The sequence below is a fragment of the Salminus brasiliensis genome, chromosome 10, assembly GCF_030463535.1.
Source record: "Salminus brasiliensis chromosome 10, fSalBra1.hap2, whole genome shotgun sequence".
NCBI classification, from domain to species: domain Eukaryota; kingdom Metazoa; phylum Chordata; class Actinopteri; order Characiformes; family Bryconidae; genus Salminus; species Salminus brasiliensis.
Window position 1 is genome coordinate 37,480,778 of NC_132887.1, and position 13,604 is coordinate 37,494,381.

The 13,604-nt window shown below is 44.9% G+C and overlaps 1 protein-coding gene across 1 annotated transcript in view; it reads left to right on the forward strand.

Moving 5' to 3' along the window:
* ttbk1b (tau tubulin kinase 1b) overlaps positions 1-13,604 on the forward strand; it is a 55,238-nt gene continuing 41,634 nt past the window's right edge. Inside the window, exons 1-2 of the mRNA XM_072689995.1 lie at positions 1-129; positions 9,622-9,765. Coding sequence (XP_072546096.1) covers positions 9,658-9,765 — 108 coding nt within the window. The 5' untranslated portion in view covers positions 1-129; positions 9,622-9,657. The remainder of the gene's footprint in view (positions 130-9,621; positions 9,766-13,604) is intronic.

Below are 13,604 nucleotides of genomic sequence, written 5' to 3' on the forward strand. Positions count from 1 at the left end.
CCGGAGCGGAGGAGAAGAGGAGGCAGGAGAAAATGGTGCAGCGGGCAGCGGGGGCAGAGAGCGCAGCGGAATGATGCTCCTGCAGCAAGCCTCCAGCTTCCAGACCCTGCAACGACGACTGCAGAACAGGTCGGCAGCTGTGTTTTACCTTTACCACCTTCCCTCTCTGTGCGCGTATATATATATATATATATATATGAGTGTGTGCGCGCGCGTGTGTCCGCCTGGGTGATGTCTTTATTAGCGGTGATGTTAGCCTACGTGTGTGTGTGTGTGTGTGTGTGTGTGTGTTGGCAGCCTGTCAATAGGGATGCTGCACCGGACTGGACCGCAGGTGCATGATGTTCCTTATTTAATTTTCTGGCCACAGGATCCGTCCGGTTTAGGGCTCTGTTTTGACTGTAGTCGGTCACATTTGTCCAAAAATAAAAATAATGCGTACATTATTAATGCTGGATAAAAAATAATTTACATACATGCAACATAATGCGGTCATACGTCAGAAGTTGGTTGGAAACCAGCGGCTCTTTGGGATTTGTAGTTTTCAATCTCGCGACGCGCGGCGCTTCACTTGCTTGTCCGTCCTCTTCCCGGACTACCTTTCCCACAGTGCCTCTCGCTCAGCGCTCCGGCGTTAGAGGGGGGGGCGACGTGACTTGTGTCGATTGTTTGACATTGAGCCAATGAGCGACGATCGCACGCCCTTTTTTTCTTTTTTCAGCGCCTCCCATTGGACCGCGGCGCGTTATGGGCGGGGAGTGGCCGGCTCAGACAGCCCATCACTAGGGCAACGCCCATATTTGTGGCTCTCGCGCTGGGCTCCAGCTGCAGTGCGGACAAAACTGTAACGGCTGATGGGGGCAGTTTAACGTTGTTGAAACACCAATGTTGCGCACTGATTTGCGCAGTCGCTCATCGTTGTTGTGCACGATTCTTGACTGCGCACGGGTGTCGTGTATATGATCTGCTTCATGCTTTGAGAAAAAGCTCTGTAGGAGTGTTAGGACGTTAGCTAGCTTCGTAATAAAATACAAAAAACACCCGTTAGCATGAACTAGGGTTAGGATATGTTATACTAAACTAACCAGTAGTTCAATTTTAATAGATGTTACTTGGGATAACCGTTTTTAGGACTTTTACGAAGGAAGATTTAGGCTGGCATTCCCTCATTTAAAGTGAGCTGCCTTATTTTCCACCGCTTCTCCGGCAAGCGGTGGCCTCGGCGGCTGCGATTGGCTAGTAGTTCTCACTCACAAGCAGTCCACCAATAGGAAGCGGGATGCTACGCGCCAATCCTAGCGCATGGGGCGGGGCTTGCCGGAATACGTGTGGGAAAACAAAAAACCGCTCACTGACATCCACACTCCTAAATGAAGGTGACAGGCAGAAGAAAATAAGCAATAAATACAGTATTAGGGGTTATTTTTTAGGCCTAATGCAATGTTAAATGAGCTCCTTAATTTATAATATATTTTAAAAATATTTAAACTTTAAATGAAGGTAATTGTAAAAAAAAAAAAATAGTTATTTCTATTCAAATACACTTTTAACATTTTTATTTAATTAAAGCAGCACGGTTTCTATCGTTTCTTCAGTCACTTAAGTATAGAACTGCAGCCTCTCACGCCTGTCTGCCTGATACTCGATTACGGGACCTGGTTTCCTGCCTGTCATTTAGAGAGATGGAGAGGATAGTCGTGGAGGTGTAGCCTGCTCAGACATGGGCCGCAGCGGCCCAGCCCTTGGCTCTCGCTTGCTGATATCTGATACCTAACAGACATCACACAAAGAGGACAGAAACTGGAGGAAGGGGGGGGGGGTGAGGAGGGATGCTGGAGCTAATGCACCCATAAGCTAAGCTACATCTGCAGATGCATAAAAGTGGTTGATCCACTGAGCTTGAACGTCTGGCTCTCTTTGGACTTCAGGAACTCAGCCTTTTTGATCCTTTTCCAGTACATTTATAAAAAGCCTACTGTATGACTGGGAATCCCTTGAATGGGAGTCCCTTTTTCTGGCCTGCTGAGTGTGAGTGAATAAAGCTTTTCTCCTCAGGAAGGACAGTAAATCGGTCAGTTCCAGTTCAGATCAGTTCATATGCATTACCACAGCGAGCCTCCTGTATGTACTCCTGTATAGAAATGCCTCCTACAGCCGTTGGTCACTTAGAACCCCCTTATTGTCCCCTGGCGTACGCCGTGGTCACACTGGACATTTGCAGTTGAGTCCACCTTGCAAAATGGGTGTGACCCAGGCTGGTGATGCCTCATTTTGGTGCAGTTAGCAAGGTCCCTTAACAGTGGCCGCCCTAGTATATCAGCGTAGTGCGCTTTTCAGTCCTAGAAGTCCAAGATTACAGCGTTGTTAGCGATGTTTTTTGCAAGAATAACGTTTCAATGCATTTCAGAGAGTGGAAATGAGCGACACGTGGAGGTGGCCCAAATTGAGGGGCCCAAACGTTTTATCACTCTATGCTCCTGAGGGGACCTTGCTGGACTGCTCCTGGCTGACTGTGTATATTGTAGTGTCTCGTTTAGGTCTTTTAGGTGTTTGTTTATGTCTAGTGGAGAAGAAATGGTGAAAATTTGTTCTTAGATGCTGATAAAGTTAGCATTTCGGCGGTTAGGGATCTTTAGGCTGTTCCTCCTAAGTCAAAAAGCTAGGGTAGTTGGTCGAGGATGTGAATTTGTGTGTTAGAATTTACCAAAGTTCATCTCAGATCTCCTCAGGTTAGTACTTTTTGATTCCCAACGGCTAGGACCTTCCCAGCCTCTTTCAGGCCCATAACTCAGGAACAGGGTACGCCACCACGGCACTCTACAAACAGTAGCCCAGTGTTCTTAGTAAGGATGTGCCGAGTGCTGAGTATTGGTCAATACCAATCTGATGCGATCATTGGGCCCTATCTTACACCCTGCTCAAGGCACGTCACGTCTCAACACCCCGGCTCTTTTTTTACGCCTTCCGCCTGGGTTGTTTAAACAGCAACGCTGCTTGCGAATATATCTACGCCGATGGGCGTGGTGGTCTCGAAATGAGGGGTGTTCAGGTCAATTTCTGGCGTATTGCTTCTATCTTGGCGACGGAAAACACAGGAGGAGCACCACTGACTGAAAACAACCTAGGCAGACGTCAACAGTCAGACGTTCGTTGCTATATCGGCAGTGAATTGTCAACACAGGCACGTGCAGCCCGACACTCGTACACCCCCTACTGAAATAGCAATTCGCCAAAAGTCAGACTGACCGCATCTGGCTCTTAAAGGGGGCGGCAGGAGACACGCTGATTGGTTTATTGTTAAACGTCACGCCCAAGCACACCCATGATTAATTAAGAGACTTCAAGCCACGCTAGGCCAACTTTTCCCGTTGTTACGATGGCAAAGACACACCAAAAGATCGCTAGAATAGGGCCCTGTGTGTTTCTGAAACATCGCTGACCTCCCTGACCATTCGGCTCCCAGTTACTAATGAACGCTGCAGTCCAACCATGCGTCTCTGCCATGACTTCGCTCCTAGACAGCCATAATTAAAGAGTAACGAGGTGTTGGGAATGTATTTCCACACATGGTTTGGGTTTTAGGTGGTGTGGGCAGAAACAGTGCTCGAGCACAGTGGTAAAAACAAAGGATCGGGCTTAAACTAGTCCATACCTAGTTCTGAAGGTAACATTGATGTTCTGATAGCGTTGTTGATGTTTCGGCTTCGTCGTTCTTGCTCACTCATGGTGCTGGTTGTCCATACATGGTTATTAGTTGTAGTTATTTTCAGCAGGCTTGTGTCTTCAAACCTGGGCGCTAAGTTGTGCTAATGTCTGGTGGTAGCTGCTAGGCTAGGCAGAATCTCTCAGCCAATCACAATGCAGCGTCAGAACGTACGGTGGTGTAATTCAGCGTGATTGATCAGTTTCACACCACAGAGCTGATCTTGGCAAGCCCTTCGAGCTTCGAGTACGGCTCGGCTTGACTGGCTATCCTTTAAGATCCACGGAAGACGAGCATCCAGGCTTTTTTTCTTCTCCTGGGTGTCCGATCGGCGGAGTCGCTCGCTGTCTTCAAACCCGGACTGAAGACCCTCCTCTTCCCGAGAATACTTGGGTGATGTGTAGAGTATTTAGAGTATCGTGGTCTCCATACTGACTTCTGTATTTAGTAGTATCTAAGGTTAGAGGGATCTTCTGGATCCTTGCCAATACAAACTAGCTAAGGGTATTTCCTGAGTGAACAGTGAAGCACTTTTGCAAGTTGCTCTGGAGAAGAGCGTCTGATAAAGGCCGTAAATGTAAAATGCAGTGACACTGACCTGTGGTGGACCCCACAAAGTGTCCAGCCAGTGCAAAGTACAAAGTAGGGGCTTCTCCTAAAGCGAATGACGAGCGTACTCCAGAATCAGCCGGGCCAAACCCAACTGCTGAGGACGAGAGATTTGAAGATCAGAGAGAAACACACAGGAACATGAGAGTGAAACCCTGCCTCTGATGTGTTCGGGGAGCGACGCCAAACGCAGTTAATTATTTAGATGACTAAATATTTGCCCGTGGCATTTCGCTCAGATGAAAATCTGCATATCAGACCGCTCTATTCTAGCCTCAATCTGCTCCAAACGCAGCGCATAATGAATGCAAATTAGTCGCAGCCTGAACGGAATCAAGCAACCAGATGTGTCTGCTGACGTAACCCCTGGTCCAGGCCGTGGGACCTGCAAAGTCATTAAAGGAGGCCTAGAGGAACGGTTCAGCGCCAGAATCAAATGAGTACGATTGATCACTGACCCCAGATACAGTCGATCAATTAAGAGATGTTTGATATTTCATATGTGCTTATTTAATTTAGAATAGGAGATGCTAGGCTAATGATGCTAACAAACACTGGACTTGGGCTGTCACCAATCTCCCATTTTACAAAAGGCCTACAGATCTCCATTTGTTTGGAGTAGACGAAGTGACGATGTGACTCACTTACTTAGTCTATAAACACAAAAAAATAGTATAAACCATAAACACAACTTTAATGATTAAATATGCTAAAGCCAAGCTGTTTTTTAAGACTTTTGAAGCGTATAAATGAAGATATTAACATGTATTTCAAGTGAGATGAGATTGGTGACAATCCAAGTCTTAGACCTATATATATATATATATAAATTGGTCTTAGAAATGCCTGTTTCTTGTGAGTACAATTACATATCTCTGTCCATTCATTCTACCACAATTAAATACCCCCGCCCATTTATATTGCTATTCTCAGGAGTGTTTCAGCTCTTTTTGAATGAGATGTAGCCAATCAGAACAGAGCTCATATGTCTTATATTTCTCTTAAAGGCGAAGTAACAGAAACAGTCTGTCTAATTCCATTACATTTATTTACATAAAACCATGAGTTAGTTAGTATCCACATTGAATTATTCGGTAACTACTATAAATCATTCAGTATCCACTATGAATTATTCAAGATCTACTATGAATGATTCAGTATCCACTATGAATTATACAGTAACTACTATGAATTATTCAGGATCCGCTATGACTTATTCAGGATCCACTATGAATTATTCAGGATCTACCATGAATTATTCAGGATCTACTATGACTTATTCAGGATCCACTATGAATTATACATTAACCACTATGAATTATACATTAACCACTATAAATCATTCACTAGCCACTATGAATTATTTTATACATACTATGAATTGTTCAGTATCCACAATTAATCCACTCTGAACTTTTTCAGTAACTATTATCAATTATTTAGTATCCATGCAGTTATTCAGGCTCCACTGCGTTATTCAGTATGAATTCTGACCATTTATTTTGGTACATAAAACTATGCAAACGTAATAAGTGGACCTCAAGGCAAGAAGGTGGGATTTGGGCCTTTCAAAGCCCAAGAGCTGCACCTGTAAGCCCGGCGCTATTACTCTGACTGCACTGTGTCAAATAGATCATGTTCTTCTTCTTACGCAACAGCCTAAAATAAGCCGTTCACCCGTCTCCCCTTAGTCACTTCATGCGTGGCTTTTTCAGTGGTTCCTGTGGGTTGCTGTCCTACGGAGAGGTGACTCATCTCCTGTGCGGTGGCTACGCACATAGGCGAAACATTCGCACCACTTTTAATTGCAAATTCTCGATTGACGCAAGTACAGCAATGGTCGGAATATACAGGTCAACCCTAATAAACCTTAAACCTAGGCTTATCTTTAAGCTTCAATTTTAAGACCTTTTATTCAGGATCCGCTATGAGTTTTTCAGTATCCGCTATGAGTTATTCAGGATCCGCTATGAGTTATTCAGCATCCACTATGAGTTATTCAGCATCCGCTATGAGTTATTCAGTATCCGCTATGAGTTTTTCAGTATCCGCTATGAGTTATTCAGGATCCGCTATGAGTTATTCAGCATCCACTATGAGTTATTCAGCATCCGCTATGAGTTATTCAGTATCCGCTATGAGTTATTCAGTATCTGCTATGAGTTATTCAGTATCCGCTATGAGTTATTCAGTATCTGCTATGAGTTATTCAGTATCTGATGAGTTATTTAGTATATACTATGAGTTATTCAGCATCCACTATGAGTTATTCAGCATCCGCTATGAGTTATTCAGTATCTGCTATGAGTTATTCAGTATCTGCTGAGTTATTTAGTATATACTATGAGTTATTCGGTATCCACTATGAGTTATTCGGTATCCACTATGAGTTATTCGGTATCCGCTATGAGTTTTTCCGTATCCGCTATGAGTTTTTCAGTATCCGCTATGAGTTATTCAGTATCCGCTATGAGTTTTTCAGTATCCGCTATGAGTTATTCAGTATCCGCTATGAGTTATTCAGTATCCACTATGAAGTATTAGGTATCCACTATGTGTGATTCGGTATCCACTATGAGTTATTCAGTATCCACTATGAGTTTTTCAGTATCTGCTATGAGTTATTCAAAATCTAGTGAGGTATTCGGTATCCACTATGCATTATTCAGTAAGTACTGTGAATTATTTACTATACGCTATGATTGTATTCCGTATTCACTATGATTTATTTTGCATCCACTATGAATTATTCAGGAGCTACTATGAGTTATTCAGTATCCACACTGAATTATTTAGAAACTACTATGGATACTTATTCAACATCTACTCTGAACTCCTTAGTATTCACTGAGGAGTATCCACAATGAATTTGTCAGTAACTAGTATGAATTATTCAGTAAGTACTATGAATTATTCAGTATCCACTATGAGTTATTTAGTATCCACTATGAGTTATTCAGGAGCTACTATGAAATATTCAACATCTACTCTGAATACTCTATTCAGTATCCCCAATAATTCACTGTAATTCCCTGTATCCACTATGAATTACTCAGTAACTATTGTGATTATATTCAGTGTCCACTATGAGTTATTTAGTATCCACTCTGAATTATTCAGTAACTACTATGAATTATTCCGTATCCAAGTTCTTGCCTGCTATGAATGATTCAGTATCTACTATTAATTATTCTGTATTCTGTAGCCATTCAGGATTCACAGCGATTTATTAAGATTATTCAGTATCCATTCTGAATGGTTCAGTACCTTCCGTCATTGTTCAGTATCTGCTGTGTATCATTGTTTATTTTCATTATTCATCATTACTGAAGTGTACATGTAGGTATTACTCAGTGTATGATACTGTACATGGTCAAAAAGCGGTCCAGGCTGAAACAGCGAGGCAAGCTTCTCGCTCTATCTGAAAGGCTCTGCATGGTTAATGTCTATTTCTATTATTAGGGCTTGTTTTAAACTGAATAATCAATTTATCTATAACCGCCCTAAGCTTAGTCCATTATTAATAGAACCGAACGCTACATGCAGTGATCAGTACTGCCGAAACGGAGCAGCCCTGCTCTCTCTCTCTCGCTTGGCTCTTCATGCTGTCCTGTACGTCCTTCCATTTTATCTCAGTCCTGGCCCTTTGCCACCCCTTTGCAGGGGAAGGGCTTTCGCTCCCTGATGTAGCAGAACGCCTCGACACTCTGACATCACTTCTGTTACTGAGCAGGTTCTCAATCCCAGACTGGAATGTCCCATTTATGGTTTCAACCAGGGATGTCCCGATCCCCAGATTTTTTCTCCCACTGATCTGATCCTCTCACCTTAATCCTAAGTATCGACTAAGACTGATCTGATCTGATCTTTGTGTTTCTGTAAATGGTACAGCTAAACACTTTAGGTAAGATAAGCTTCTAATTATTAATAATTAATTCGCCTCCCTGTTCCTTTAAAACACTGCAGTCAGATCTGGTCATGTGTGTGTGTGTGTGTGTGTGTGAGAGAGAGAACATAGTGCTACACACTCTCTACACTGACATCTGTAATGCCTCCAGCCAAAGCACTACAGTAGAACCACATATGTTCTGTGCTCCACTGTATAGTAGTGTCTAACTGCCGTGCCTAGAGGATGCCAGAGAGCGCTCTGCTAGGACACAGCGGTAAAAACAAAGGAGCAGAACTGGATGTAGCTTAGGGATGTTTTTAGTAATCGCATACCAGAATCGGTCATCGCAGTCGGATGCAGGCCAAAATGACCACCCCGAGACCCTTGAGAGGAGGTGGTCTCGACCCATTCCCCAACAAACTCTGGAGCGGTTCGTTTGTGGTTAGAAAATGATCTGACCTCATTTACATTTACATTTACGGCATTTAGCAGACGCTCGTATCCAGAGCGACTTACAAGGTTACTCGTATTACAGAGGAGGGTCAGTGTAGTGTTAGGAGTCTTGCCCAAGGACTATTATTATTGGTGTAGTGCTGCATAGTCACCCAGACCGGGAATCAAACCCCAGTCTCCCACATGGTGTGGCAGCTCACTGGCAGGTATCTGTGGCAGGTATCTGTTGCGCCACACCAACCATCTCGATCTGACCTCGATCTGATTTAACTATTAGGGGGAATAAATTGCTACCATAGTCAGGTGTTTACCTGGTCTTAGGCCTGTCATGACAACTGTATTATGTATTATGGTCATTTTAACTTGTGAACTCCCCCAATCACTAGCAGTGCCCCAACACTAGGAGGGTGAAGAAGCCTGTGTGCTTGACAGCATCACGCTAGGAGTGACGTGGGCAGGAAATGTCCCACTGTCAACCCACCACTTGAGGAAGCAAGGCCGATTGTGCTCTCTCTGACTCCGGCTGCTGATGGCAAGCATGCCGCATGTTTTTAAATGCTGGATTTTTAACACCTGCTAGTCTTCTACAGACCTTGGTTATGAAAGAGGTAAAGCTTGAGAGGAGAACCATGCCTGAAGCTCCTCCTTCTTCAAATCTAACGTCCTATACATTTACATCCAGGTCCCGAGACAACGTTTTCGCAGCCCATCTTTTCCCTGTTAATCCCATCTTTCCGCGCCGCCTACATTCATCAAGGCAGGGTTGGCCTTCTAGCTCAATGCAGAAGCCATCCTGGACTCCAGCCCAAGCCCCCAGAGTTCCCTCTCACACTACACCCATGTGTTGAAGGCGTAGTCCGAACCTGCATGCTGTCTCCATACTGTGCTCATTGTCGCAGGGACTGTATATATGTCTTTTCATGTACAAATTGATGTGAACTAGTATGTGTTTTGTGTTTGTTCACAGGTGAATGGCAGGCTTGGGTAAAGAGCTGGCCAGCCAATGCAGTGCGTAGGGCCTGGAGTCCACGTCGACGAAAACATGAACGGGGCAGGGGAGCAGGTCGACATCCTGCCCCCCAACTGCATGGTCAAAGAGAGATGGAAAGTGGTGAGTGTTTATGTGCTCCTGCCCAACACTAGCAGCTAGTGTTTTAGGCCCTGAAAACTGATGCAACTTTGCCCTGATCTGATATTCATGGGAAGGCAAAAGTATTGGGACACTTGCATATTACACCTACAGCTTTTAAGGCAGCCCATTCTAAATCCATAGGCATTAATATGGAGTTGGTCCCCCTTTGCTCTAAGCGCTAACAGCAGCAGGTCTGGAGCTGGACTGGTCTGACAGACACTCGGTGGCTGAGCTGCTCTCTGTGGTTCCTCCTAAATGCTTCCACCAGCTGACTCCTATTACATACAGAACCAACCTGGAGTTCAGTGAGATCTTTAGAACCTCCCGTTCTTTCACTGATGTGAGTAAAGCCAGACTGCATTGCTAGGCTAGGGGCTTGATTACACACACCTGTGACAATGGGACTGATATAAAGACCTGAATTCAGTGATTAAGAGGTGTGTCCAAATACTTTTGTCCATATAGCGTATAATCAAGACAGACTAGTCCCTTCAACTCTAGGTTAAAAAGTTCCAGCTGTTGGGACACAACTGATCATGTCGCATTGGGAAATCCTCCAGCATCCCCCTTGTGGGGCGTCCACACATCTCCAGCCTGTCCAAGTCACAGACTCCACAAGACGTCCGAAGGCGTCCTCTAGTATCTGGCACCAAGATGTTAGCAGCAGATCCTGTGTCCAAGTCCTTTGTGGTGGGGCCTCCATGGATCACATCAGTAAGCCTCAGGAACTCAGGACCCTGTTGCCAGCATGCTAGTATGCTTTCGTTGGAGCACTTTTGGAGATGCTCAGACCCACTCACCTAGGCGCCCCAGCTTGGTTCTTGCCAAAAGTGGCTCAGATTCGTCCCCTCACTTTTAAGAACTGACTGTTCACTTGCTGCCTAATATGTAGGTCCCACCTTGACAGATGTCTCAGGAGAATCCATATGTGATAGCAGATCCTTTCCAATTTCTAAACCTTCTTCTTCTTCTTCTTCTTTTTTTTTTGGCGTCTGCAGTGCCCCTCCCAAATGAATAGTGCCAAATTGGGTCCTATCCAGTTTCTAGACGTTCCACCTTGAAAGTGTGTCAGATGTCCTTTAGGCCGGTTTCTGTGGGCGACATCTCTGGGCAGAGGCCTTCTGCTTTTGAACGAAGGGAGGACGTTCCTCTGATGAATGTGTAGCGTTAGCCGGCATCGTGGCTGCAAATGTAAGGGCTGTTTGGCACAAGCGCTTTACTATGCCCAGCCCAGTGCCTCTGACCCTGTTTTCTGTGGAGCTGGAAGCTGTTAGCTACTCAGTGGGACTTGTTTGGTGTGAATTATGTCCAGGACGCTGCTTCTGAGACATCGTCGTTTGCATGTTCATGACATCAGCATCCATGGCAGCAGACGCCATGACGTGGCACTTTGATATTTATGGGTTGAGAAAGATGCCGATAAGGGTGGGGGAGAACTGAAGTGTGGGCTTATGTTCATCAGGTCTGGGAGAAGACCTAAACTGTGACCCTCGGATGCTCAGGAACATCCGAAGAACCGCTGACAAGCACAGGCTTGTCATGAACTGTCAAAGCTGCTGGAACACCAGTGTCACAATCTACAGTCCAGCAAGTTTTCCATTGCCATGAACTGGGAGGCCGCTGTCCAAGAAAGCAGCCCTGCCCCTAAATCGACAAGGAAGGAAGGTCTTATGGTCAGATGAGACATAGATTGAGTTGTTTGAGGGATCGCAAGTATGCTGCACCCACCATGACGTGGCGCTTTGATATTTATGGCTTGAGAAAGATGCCCATCCGCCTAGCATGGCTAATACGTGCTGCGGTTAAATATTTATGAGGCCATGAGCGTGGTTCATAACCACTCAAGTGTTTATGGCAGGGCTTCTGGGGATGTACAACCCTGCAGAGTTCAGTCCGAAGCCAGAATCGGCACGCCTGGGTCTAATGCCTCGAAGGAGAGGAAGGCTATGAGCAAGTGTGTCAGATTAGGAAAATTCCAGAGGCTTTCATAACAGGGTTGGGCACTATGGGACTGTGGGCTACGGGAGTACTGCCCGATTTATTTTCAGAGTATTCGTCTAATATTCAAGTATAATAATGAATAATTCTCTTAAAATGCTGCAGTAAAATGACTGTAAATTAATGTATTTTTAGTAGGGATGTGTTTTTATATGGGCCATATGTCGACAGTTTTATTTATGGATTTAAATATATAACAATCTGATGATGCCAAAACATAAGAAATGATCAAATGTAGACATTTGATCTACATCCAGTTGGATTAACCACAGCTAAATATTCCTGTAGGTGTATAAATGCAGTAAAGTAAATAACACGCTGATGTGTTAGCATCAATTACTTAATTTTGTGGCGTCCCACAGGGTTCAATTTTAGGTTCTGTGTTGATTATGAGCGTCCTGCAGTTAAGATCCAAACTGTGACCCTTAGAGGAAACATCCAAGGGGGAAGATCCAAAGAACCCTACTGCACAGGCCTGTCTTGACCTGGATTATGGTCTACAGTCAAGCCATCGCCATCACTTTCATTTCCCATCGCCATGGACTGAGAGGCTGCTGTCCAAGAAAGCACCCCCTTCCCCAAATTGACGACTGGACACAGAAGAAGCCTTCTGGAGGAAGGTTTTATGGTCAGATGAGATATAGATTGAGTTGTTTGGCCACAGGGATCAGAGTAAAGGTGAGGCATTCCACCTTAAGAACGCTACATCAGCTGTTAAACATGGTGGTGGTAGCAGCATCGTGCTCTGAGGCTGTTTAGCTGCCGGTGGATGGAATAAGTCTCTCAGAGTCTCAGAACCAGAACCATCAGTCTCAGAACCATCAGCTCCACTGGATTTGGACACAACCGGGTGTTTCAACAGGACGGTGACCCCAAACAGAGTGGCTCTTGATTGAGGTGTGTCTCTGTTATTATGGAGTGTGAGTCATTATAACCTATATTACTATGGGAGGAGGTGGCTTATCGGCATGGATGGGTACTGATGTCAGGCTGGTTTCAGCAGGAAATGCCGGATCGAATATCAGAAGGCAAAACGGCATGAATCCGATCCGATCTGTAACAAATCTAGCCTGAGACAGCACATACACACACACACACACTCACTCTGTTGTTAGCAGTGTGTTTCCTGTAGAGTGAGTAGTTTCAGCCTGATCACCTACTTTCAGCACATCTCCAGCTGAAAGCTCAGGAGTTCTTCAGGAAAGGATATCAGATTGGAATGCGTATCAGACAGCATTCCAGATTTCGGTTTCTGTAGAAGAGGACCGCTCTGTCATTTTGGCTCTGTCTGATGTTGGCTACTGCTCACTGACACTGCTCACAAAGGACCATAAAGTGGCTCGCTGTGCAAACCCAATTTTCAAACAGGCTATTTAACATTACTTAGAGCTCAGATTCAGGGCTCTGGCCTGCCCGGCACGTTTAAGTGGACACCCTGGAGCTCTGAGAGGACTAGTTAATGAGCTCTGAAGCTCTAAAATGGGCAGGGTATGGTGCCTCCAGGACCAGGGTTTAAAAAAACCACTGATTTAGAGCACAGCTAACTAGCTCCGGTTTTCAGAGTGTTGTGGAGCTCCACATCCAAAGACGATGAGGACCTGCGTCTGTGGTTGAAGGTGCTACATTTAGAACGTCCACCCCAGCGTCCAGACATGTGCTCTTACCATTTTGTGGAGGGGAATTTGTGGCCTGGCTATTTGTGATACTTTCAGGTAAGATTACTAATTTTGCCAAATGGCTCACTGGCAACCGAGCCATTTCTCTGGGTAAGGATGTTCTGGTGCTGGTTTCTCCTCCACACAATGGGAAGAGCAGGCCCC